The 11,091-nt window shown below is 38.1% G+C and overlaps 1 protein-coding gene across 2 annotated transcripts in view; it reads left to right on the top strand.

The window, feature by feature from the left end:
* LOC103152596 (neurabin-2-like) overlaps positions 1-9,736 on the top strand; it is a 27,202-nt gene extending 17,466 nt beyond the window's left edge. The window contains exons 6-15 of one of the 2 annotated variants that reach the window (XM_007573133.2): positions 1,323-1,455; positions 3,344-3,464; positions 4,780-4,884; positions 4,997-5,132; positions 6,842-6,985; positions 7,120-7,173; positions 7,344-7,475; positions 7,591-7,688; positions 7,794-7,890; positions 9,489-9,736. In XM_007573133.2, coding sequence (XP_007573195.1) covers positions 1,323-1,455; positions 3,344-3,464; positions 4,780-4,884; positions 4,997-5,132; positions 6,842-6,985; positions 7,120-7,173; positions 7,344-7,475; positions 7,591-7,688; positions 7,794-7,890; positions 9,489-9,542 — 1,074 coding nt within the window. In that variant the 3' untranslated portion in view covers positions 9,543-9,736. Of the gene's footprint in view, positions 1-1,322; positions 1,456-3,343; positions 3,465-4,779; positions 4,885-4,996; positions 5,133-6,841; positions 6,986-7,119; positions 7,174-7,343; positions 7,476-7,590; positions 7,689-7,793; positions 7,891-9,488 lie in introns of those variants that run through there. The other variant, XM_007573134.2, reaches the window with a different exon arrangement.
* Positions 9,737-11,091: the final 1,355 nt, after the last annotated feature.

Raw genomic sequence — 11,091 nt, 5'->3', positions numbered from 1 at the left:
AGATAGATAGATAGATAGATAGATAGATAGATAGATAGATAGATAGATAGATAGATAGATAGATAGATAGATAGATAGTTTTTTTTAGTTTTTATTATTCTCTTAGGCTGACTCAGTTGTTCTTGCTTGTCTTCAGGGAACATTAGGACCCTATTACAGACAAGCTCTTGCATTTACACAGCTTTAAAGTTACTCAACAGGAAGGAAGCGTGACAACAGGAAGCAGTCTAACAATACTGCCCTATGACCCGGTTTCTGCTGGTGTGTGTGTGTGACAGAGAGAGGCAGAGAAAGAGAGAGAGAGAACAAAAAAAGAGAGAGAGAGGGAGACAGAGAGACAGAGAGAGAGACAGTGTCTTCCACACACTGGAACGTAAATAATACAGTAAGAAAAACCTCCCACACAATAAAATCCTTCAGCTCTGTCTTTGGTTTTTGTCACACACACATACACACGCACACACACACACACATATATATATAAATTTATATATGTTTCTACTGCAAGATTGGCACTAAATGTGCCAGGCTTCCATCGAAATGCAGCCATGTGATCAACAAGATGGTTACCAGGGAAACCGATGCTGTTGACCTTTTTGGGTTGGGGGAGGGGAATTATAGATAGCAACACAAATGAGAGGGTACAGTGAAAGGAAAGGCACACATAGTGTGAGATTTACAAAAAGAAACAGGAAGTGACTTCTTGCTTTAAATAACTATAAGTCTATATACATATATGTATATATGTCTATATGTAGATATATTTCTTTATTATATATCTGTTTTTTTTTTTTTGCTTTTCCTTGTGATATAAGAACAATCTTCAATGTGTAATATTGTGATTCTATGTGACTGAACAACACAAGGTAGAGCATAATTCATGGTGTAGTCGTGGTTTTTCAAATTTATTTTTACAAAAAGTATATATTCAGATACTCAAGAGCCAATAAATTGTGGAACTACGTTCCACCAGTCTTTAGGGGAATGTCTACTGGCTGAAACCATTATTTTCTGTAAAATAGCTCCAGAACATTGATGAACAGCAATTTTCATGTGTTATCACTGATTCTCAATTTAATTCAGGTCTGGATTTTGACTGGGTCATTCCAACCCTTGAATATGTTTTGATCGGAACTATTCTAGTCCTGTTGGACGGTGTCCAGTGCATCTTTCCCCTTAACTTTGACCATTGTCTCTTTCCTTAGGGACAAAAGTCGTGGTTCACATTTAGGCCAAAAAAGTTCAACCACACAGAATGCTATTCTTTGACATTTCAGTAAAGTGCTGAGTTGCCTGACCTTTAACTTTTGTCATATGTTCAGGTCTTCACCACCTACTCTAATGAAGACTACGACCGGCGCAATGACGACGTTGACCCCATGGCTGCCTCGGCCGAGTATGAGCTTGAAAAGAGAGTCGAGAAGCTGGATTTGTTTCCTGTTGAGCTGGAGAAAGGTTTGTACACACGTTTAAAGTCGCTAAGAGTCACTCCGTCAAGTCTCTTATGTAACTACACACACCACATACACACACAGATACACTGGCAGGTTTCTCTCAGAGGACATACACTGTCTGTCTGCATGTAACTCTTATCTTCTTATGGGATTAAAGTTTGTGTGGATTAGCCTAATTAGCAGCTAGTCATTCTGGAGGTAATAGATTTGAACCAGCTGCTATGTGTGATGGCTAGTTTGTAATACTAGATATAACAGCAATGTATGTAAGTATTTTAAATACAATACTAATATGTATCGGCAATATTTATTACAGTACTAATAGATGTTGACAACTGCAATACCGAAATGTTTTAGTATAGTAGCTTTATATACTATGAAGTCTGACAAGTAATAACATGAAAGCTACATTGCTAATATGTATAAACATAGTAGCTGGAATACTAATGTGTAACAGTGATGTACCTATAATAGTTAATAAATGCTAATGTTTTAGCATGATAATTACATGATAATTACAATATTAACACATATTAGTTCAACAACTCCTAACATATACTAGCATGGTAATCATGAATCCAGCATATATTAGCCTGTTTAGCTACAATACTAACAAGTGTTAACATAATAGCAACAGTACTATCATGTATTAGCGTAGTAGCTAAACATGTTTTAGTGTAGCAGCTACAATATAGGGAAGTAATAAAAAGAAAACTGCCATGTTTATTACTAGTGGCATAATAAATACAATACTAACATGTATCAGCATCACAGCTAGAATACTAATATTTATTCATATATTAGCTATTATAATTAACTGTATTAGCATAGTAACTATAATACTACCTCTTAATAGTATATTAACTACAGTACTACCATTCATGTATTTGCATATTTTGCTAACAATTGTCAGTATGATGGCAACAATACTGTTAGCATACTAGCTGAAATCAGGACACTTTTTTGCATAATAGCCACAATACTAACAGGCTTAAAAATAATAAAATACAATGCTACCTGTATCACCACAGTAGCTACAATATTTACATACATTAGCATAATAACTGGAACGCTAACATATGGAGCATATTAAATACAACACCAGCATTTAGCAAAGTAAATTTGGTATCTACAAGCATGTGTGAGTAATGCAGTAATGTTAAAAATTAGATATACCTTTTTGTGGCAGGATTCAGGACATAGAAAAAATAATTTTGCCCTAAAAAAAATCATTTCTCAAAATAGTAAGGTTTAACTTCAGCTCAACAGGAAGGGACAGTTTTCAATATGTGCAAAAACTAAAGGAGGAAATTGTTTAAGAACACTAAATGTTTTTACCTTGCCTGCAATAAGGTTAAGAGAATAATAAAGGTTAATATACAACAGCTTGGCTAAAATTAGGCCCATTGAACCACAGTTCTGTTTAGAACAGTCAGGTTTAAAAAGCTAAATAAGCTGTTGCAATGAGTTTGCCGCAGTCATGACCTCAGGCTGATTGAAACGCTGTGGTGGGATGTGCAGAAACAAATACCCACAAACCTCTCTGAACAGAAGAGACATTCTAAAAACAATGAATCACACTGATAGAAACTGAGAATAATTTCAGTAACTTCTCCTTAGAGCTCATCAAATTTATTACTTCATGGTGGTACTTGTTTGTTCACACAATGGGTCTGACGTGCTTCATAATTTTTCCAAATTTTTGATGTACTTGTTTCGACTAGAACGGTATCCACATGCTGACTGGAAAACAAGTATATGGATCAGCTGTTTGAAGTTATTTAATGTGCTAACTTTTTAGTAGATACCATGTACTTCTTAACAAAAGGAAGAAGTAAAGCAGGAGATTCGTCACTGTGTCGCTGTGTTTTTGTCTTTGCGCCCTTCAGACAGCGACGGCCTCGGGATCAGTATCATTGGCATGGGAGCAGGAGCGGACATGGGCCTGGAGAAGCTGGGGATCTTCGTTAAAACTGTCACAGAGGGTGGAGCTGCTCACAGAGACGGCAGGTAAGCTGCCCACCTGTCTGTACTCGCCCTGATACTTGTTTCGACTAGAACGGTATCGACAGGCTGACTGGAAAAATGATGTTTACAGTGGTTTACAAAACTATTCAGAGCACGTGAACTTTTCCACGATTTGTCACGTATGTCCACAAACTTTGATGCTTTATTGTATTGTAATTTTGTGTTTTGGAGTAACTCAAAGCACTGCGTAATGGTGAAGTGGATTCACAAAGATGAAAGTTTTTGAGCATTTTTCGCTAATAAAAAACCCAGTCTTGAATAATTTCCAACTTCTAACAAGTAATTTTCATGGAATTCATTCAGGTGTATCAAACTAAACAGAGTTAGTTAATGCTGCTCCTTTTAAATTTTTATTAAACTTTTCCATGTATCATTTTATTTCTATTTCATGGTTCTGTTAGCTTGGCCATTGCCTTCTCATCCAATTTTGCTTGATTCTCATCTCCCTTCAGTGTGCCATCTTGGATTTCTTCCATTGAACTCGATTTCTCACATAAAATTTTTAACCAAGTGAACAGAAGGAGTTGTGAATGATGATGTTAATTTTTTTGTGCTGTTTTAGAATTGTAGTCTGCCTGTTTAAGGTTGTAGTTTGGAAATGGCAGGAAAAAGAAGTTAAAGCCATTCAGTCCGTGTTGGCCACACCTCCAAATATTGAGCAATTAAAGTCAGAGCGAGAGGAATGTTTAAGACATTTTATTACTGGCAAAAATGATGTTCAGTAAGTCTCTGTTTGCTGAGTGTGGGAAGGCATTTTCCTTTAAGGTTCATAGAATAGCTGGTGCATCACGTTACAGCTAAACTTTAGAACTGAGTAAAATCAGATCCAATCGTTTAAAACTTCAACAGAGTCCACGGCTTCAGGAAGCAAAGCACAGAATGAGGAACTAGTTTTTACGAGACAGTATGCGTTGCCATTAACCATAAAATTTTGCAAATTCAAATTTTGAAAATAAGTTTGTTTAATAGAAACAAGCATATTCACCTGTGGTTTTCATTAAATTTTTCACTTAATAGAAACACCACATTTGCAAAATTGTGTTGGCCTATTACATAAAGTCCCAATAAATTCTACTGATCCTTTTGGACTTGTTCAAAAGGTATTACTATTTCTGAAAGCCTCTATAAACGTCAATTAAGCTAAAGTTTTAGTTCAAGTCTTTTTGGCCTCTGGTGTCACTGAAACTGTTCTCTACAGCTTACTTCCTTTCTGATACTGGAACTTAGACACTGACGGTTTGGACTTAAGGTGGTTCTGTGACTGCATACAGTGAGTTTATTTCTGCTGTGCTTTCAGGATCCAGGTGAACGATTTGATAGTGGAGGTCGATGGGACCAGTCTGGTTGGCGTCACCCAGAGCTTCGCCGCCTCTGTCCTCCGCAACACATCAGGCACAGTCAAGTCAGTCGCATTTGCTTTCTGTGAACTCATGTTTTTAATTTTTGAAGCTAATAAAGGAGTTTCACGATTCATATGTGTGGGTTAAATTATTATTATTATTATTATTTTTTAGGTTTGTTATTGGCAGGGAAAAGCCGGGGGAGCAAAGCGAAGTGGCTCAGCTGATCCAGCAGACTCTGGAGCAGGAGAGATGGCAGAGAGAGATGATGGAGCAGAGATACAAACAGTACATGGACGACGACGAAGAGGTAGGGGGGGAGACAGGCAGCACGTCGAAGCGTTTATTGAAAAACAAAAAGTACAGCTTAGATAACTTGTCCAGGTTTTTTTCTGTCTGTATTTCTGAAGAACAAAAAACAGAGCGCATTGTCAGCTGTGCTGCTGCAGCTTCACGTAACCACAGGAAATCAGAAGTGTCCTTTCAGTGTGTGTTTGTGTTGAGACAAAATGTCGTCTGTGTGCAACCACATGGCCTGTCCTTTCTCAGTCTAACTTCTCCACCTTGTGGTCAGAAAAGGGAACAGAAGCCTTTCAATTAGCATATAAATTGCCTTTGTTATTTGATGCCAAGAAAATTACAGTTAAGTATTAAAAATGTGTTTAATAGCTCCATCTGCTCGCTCGTTTTCCTTATGAATTAGTCAAGTAATTCCTGCATAACTCAGCTGTAAATTGGATGGCGGAAGGAAATGAAATGGATTGTTGAAAGAGAATCGATGATTATTTGTGCACCTGCTAATATTTTTTGGGAACACAAAAGAAAAATATGTATTTTACATATTTTTATCTGTTTATGTTGTGGTTTTTACTTATTAATTTGGGCTACTTTCAGACACGTATAGTTTTTGTGACAGAAACTGTGAGGATGGTGCGTTCAGGGTCACATGCAGTGTTAGATTTTCCACATATTGGCCAGAAAGATACATTTTGTTATCATCTAAACAGATATTTAAATACTGTTAAATTCCATATAAATTCATTTGTATTCACAGAAAATACAAACAAAAAAAAAACAAAGTTGGAAGGTTTTTTTTAGCCATTTTTGCCATAAATACATTAAAATTCCTAATAATAGCCATTAATACTAGACATTATTCCTTGGTGTGAAAAAGACGTTAATAGACTTCTTGTTTGCTGTGGTCTATAAATGCGCTGATATCAAGGTTGTCTTTGTGTCAATACAGAAGTGTAAGCAGAGCTGAAAATCCATTATGATGATAACATCATGGCTTTGTAAGCTGATTGCAATTGTGTTAGTTTGTTCAATACAGCCTGTTAATGTAAGACTAACTTACTTTGTGATGTAGAGCAGAAAAAAACAAGATAAATGGTCGGGAGATTTCCATTAATCATTTGGATTCTTTACCTTGAAGGCTCTGGCTACATTTAGTGTTTCTCTTGAATATTCACATTCAATATACAGCTTTGTTACACTTTTTGTTGTTCAAACTACATAAAACTCCCTTCCAATAATACAATTTTTTTTAAACAAAAAAATTCTTGAATTTGTCACAATTAGTCAACTTGAAAAGTAAAAGGTTTCTCACCATCCTACATTGCGGATTCCAATATGGCTGTCATGTGTATCCAACATAGTGAAAGTTGAGATAACAGTATCTTATTAATCAAACAATTTACTCTTCAGTTTCAGTGAACATGGTCCTTTTGGTGCTTGAATACGTTGTTTGTTAGCTTTTATTGCTAATACAGATTATAGTAACTGAGAAAAGCAACCAGCAAACCACGCTGCTGTTCCTACTTTTAACTGAGACGCCGCCACATTGTGTTTGACGTTCTCAAGTCAGAGAAAAATGTCACTTAGATTCAGCCCATAACACTTACAAGACTTTGCAGGACTACTAGCTAGCAGTTAAATGATTGTCATCATCAGTTTTCTTCTCTATTCTCTCATTTTATGCTTCTAAATGTATTTTATTTGCCTTCCGTCTGTGGACAGACTGGTGAATACGCTACAGATGAGGAAGAGGAGATGAGCCCGATGTTTCCAAACTCCATCGAAGTTTTCGACCTGGCGGAGAACCAGGACACGTTGTCCCCCGTGGAGCTGGATCCTGAGAAACTGGCCCACAAATTCAAGGAGGTGCGTTTGGTTTTCAGCAAACAATTTTACTGACGTTTACTTCAAATTTTTACTTAGAGAGACTTTACTCTTTTGGGTTTGTTACATGCTCTGAGCTAAAACCAAACGTCCTGCTATCTTTTTTGTTGGTGTAGCTCCAGATTAAACATGCAGTAACACAGGCAGAGATCCAGCTGTTAAAGAGGAAGGTGAGCCCGCTTTGTTTTCAGTTCGTTTCTACAGGATGGGTTACAAAAAAAAAAATGTGTGGTACAGAAGAGAAAACACATCTCTGTCTGTTCTCAACAATGACTTAACGCTGGCTCTCCCACCCACGTACCACCTCCTCCCTCCCACAATGACTCCCCCTTACCTCCAGCTGGCTCATGCGGAGCAGGATAAGTTGCGTTGGCGGATGGAGCGCACTCAGTTGGAGCAAAACATCAGAGACAGCAAGGAGAGGATGGAGAAGCTCGAGGGCTACTGGATGGAGGCACAATCCCTGTGTAAGGTAATTTCATAGAGAATAAATGAAAAAAAAAATAATAATAATAATAATAATAAGAGCTCCCTTGTCCAGTGAAAGCTGGTTTCTGGCCATTTAAACACTAAGCATGTGTTTTTAGGCTGTGGATGAACACCTGAAAGAAACCCAGGCCCAGTATCAAACCCTCGAGAGGAAATACAACAAAGCCAAGAGAATGATTAAAGAATACCAGCAAAAGTAAGAGAAGTTAAAAAAACAGAGTGGAGTTTAAATGGTTTAAATGGTAAAATGTGCTGGTATTGAGCGTAGAGTTAAACATGAATGTGTGTTTGTGATTTGTAGGGAAGTCGAGTACCTGAAGAAGGAGACCGATCAGCGGCGTGCACAAGAAGAGAGCGAGGCGACACACAAAGAAGAAACAGACAACCTGCAGGAAAAGGTCGGTGACCTGCTCGTGTTTGTCACGCTGGCTTCCATTCCCTCTACGGATGTAGCGATGCTAGCTGTTAGCCGGCTCGTGCTGTTCCCTGTTAATTCTACATCTTCTCATCTCTATGTCTGCTTCCATAATACAAACATCCCAACGAGATATCAAGATTTGGAAAGTTCAGCTCAGTCATGTGACCTGCGCCCCTTCCACCCTTTCCTAATAGCGTCCTGGGCAACTGCCCGTGTTATCAGAAACCATCACTGGCTGTAACAGGCATCAAAAGGGTTTGGCATATCATATTACTGTGATATTATTATAACTTATTACTCTGATTACAGCAAAACTTTATTTAGCATATTAATTATTAGTTATAATCATATTATTAACATTTCTTTATTATTTTTTTTGTTTGATACATAAACTGAAGCATCTTTATAGAGTGGCAATATAGCATATTACCTGCTGTATTACCTGCTCAAACTGCGAGGCTCTCTGCTCCATTAGAGGTTACCATGGTTACTGAACAGACATGTTGATCTCCTCTGTGCTCTACAAAGTGGATGGTTTGGAGTTAGATAAAACCATGAATGCTTGGAGGTAACTTCTCTGTCCACTTTTCAACAGGATAGTTATTTTACATCACTAAATCTTATACAAGCCTTGACACAATTATGACAAAAACTAGTAGCTAAACAAGTCATTTAGCTTTGTGCTACACATCTGGGAAATACTGTTTTCTTGTAATAAATATACAAGACAAGCGTATGTTGCGCTGTACGTTTTTTTTTTTTAACAAAATATTCCCCTTTCCTAACTCGATAGAACGTCCACCAAAGTGGGTTACAATTGATAGATTATTTTTGTACTCAAAAAGTCAGGGACCGAAATCTCATTGTCAATCGATAACTTTTCATCAGGTGACTATGAACCCATCCTGAACAGGTGCTGAGAACAAATCAAGGTGTGGATTCGTCGGAACGTCTTCAGCCGAACAGGAACAAAACTGAAGTCACTGTCTTTGGACCTACAGAGAGGAATGATCTAGAGAGAACGCACAGATTCAGTTATCACAGCTGGAAACTAGAGATCAGGCCTAAAATCTGGGGGTAGTGATGAACTCTGACCTGACCCTTCAGAGCCACATAAAGACAGTTACAAAGTTGGCCTTTGATCACCTGCAAAACATTTCCAGGATTAGAGGACTAATGTCCCAGCAAGATCTAGAGAAACTCATCCATGCTTTTATCTTTAGTGAAATTGATTGACTTGACTTAATAATTTGCTTAAATAGGAACCAAAGTTATAAACATCAGTGATTAGTGTATGAGTGGATTGCTACCCAATGAGGAGCATAACTAAGGACAAATCCCTCGATTCTAGAACAAATGATTAGATATTTCACATTTTTCACAGTTGTGCTTAGGAGAAATCTTTTCCTTCTTTTTGTTATATTTGTTGTTGCATTATTTTGGTTTTTATGAGCAAACCTCATAAAAATGAGGTTTGCTCATTCGTATTTTACAATACGAATGTAAAAAGTTGTTAGGCTAAAGTACTCATTTGACTACAAATGAATTAACGTTATATTGTGTGTTTTTTTCCCACAGATTACAGACCTGGAGACCAAAGTGGATGCCTTGAAGAGCCCTTCACCACCCTAAGCTGCTGCTAAGTCCTACCTCCTATCTGTGACCAGAAGAGGGGGTGCTCAGCGTTCATTCGGACCAGGGCCATATTAAATTCCAACTACCCATCTGCTGCACGGACAGACCTGTTAAAAAAACTAAAAGCGGCAATCGTAAAAGAGAGGCTGAGGAGGACGCGGCCCCTCATCCCCTCCCAGAATGCACCACCTGTACACCACCACCTGTACAGGATTCCAGTTATTACCGGAATCCTGTAGGATTCCGGTAATAACCGGAATCCTCCTCTTGTGTGTCTTCCTGTCAACCAGCTTGGCAATCAATTAAAATCACAATCACTTGACTTGTACCCCATCTGTGGATTTTTTTTTCCTCTCGTCATCAACGGTATCTTTCCAGGTTCTAATTATAATTCAACTGACTTCGTTTAAAACAAAAAAAAAAACAAGAAAAAGGAGGAAAAAAAAGCGCTTTTAATACCCAGGCTCGTCACAAAGTGCTTTATAGACGGTGGGCATGAATGCAGAACAAAATGGAGCAGAGGACAAATGATTGTTGCTTTTTGAACTCAGCGAACCACCAGTTTGCTTCTTTTTTTTCCTCACGAAGAGGACGAGTTGTTCTTCTGTTCGTTGGCGTCGATCAATGGACTCAACGACTACTGAGACGAAGAGCAGTGGAACTGGCCGATGACCAGACAAGGAATCCTGATAGGGAACACAATGTTTAAAAGGAAAAAGCCAACAGAACGCTGGTAGTTAAGTAATAAATACAATTAAAAAAAAACTAAAAAAAAACAACTGAAAGACACATTTCTCATCCAAACCTGTGAAACTGCAGAGAGCCTTGGAAACCCATGTCTGTGGTTTCCCTCCTTCAGCTGACAGTGTGTCTACCATAAGATCTGAATGGAGGTGGTGTATATACTCTCTACTCGTTTATTTAAAAGCTTTTAACTAGCTTAGGCAGGTTGGTTGGATCTGGAAGATTAGAACGAGGCAGTGCCATGAGTGAATGATGCTTCATATTCCTCCGTTTCACCTCTTTTTCTATCTACATCAGTGGCAAACAGGGTGTTAGCGTTCTATTCTGTGCGGGTAGAGCTTCTCATGTCGTTTGCTGTCTGCACTGTCTGTGAGCTTTGCAGGCGCGCCGGACCTCCAGCTCCAAGTTCGTTTACATAAGACGGTTATTTTAGCTGCTGCAGAGGCAGATCAGTATCGGGTTTTAGGAAGCCGAGCGCAGTGGCATTCTGAAGCTGCGTTTCCAGCACAAATGTGCATAAATCTTTGTTGACATTGTTCCGTCAATGTTGAAAACCCCCCAGAATTTCTCAAGGTGTTTCTATAGAGAGAAACGCAATTAAAATCACAGGTTCTTCTTCTTCTTCTTAATTGTGGTTCCCAAGCAATCACACGTTAATAAGTTAGTTTATGTGGTAATTCGTTTAAAAAAAAAAAAAACACCTCATCCTAGCGCAAAAGTTTTTTTTATTCTTTTTTCCAAAATTGCAGTGTTTTCATTTCACAATTCCAATTTGCGCAATTGTACGGTCAATGGAAATGCA

Source organism: Poecilia formosa, unplaced genomic scaffold, assembly GCF_000485575.1.
Source record: "Poecilia formosa unplaced genomic scaffold, Poecilia_formosa-5.1.2 Scaffold319, whole genome shotgun sequence".
Lineage (NCBI taxonomy): Eukaryota > Metazoa > Chordata > Actinopteri > Cyprinodontiformes > Poeciliidae > Poecilia > Poecilia formosa.
The sequence above is the reverse complement of the archived record's forward strand: the minus strand, read 5'-3'. Positions and strand labels throughout refer to the sequence as shown.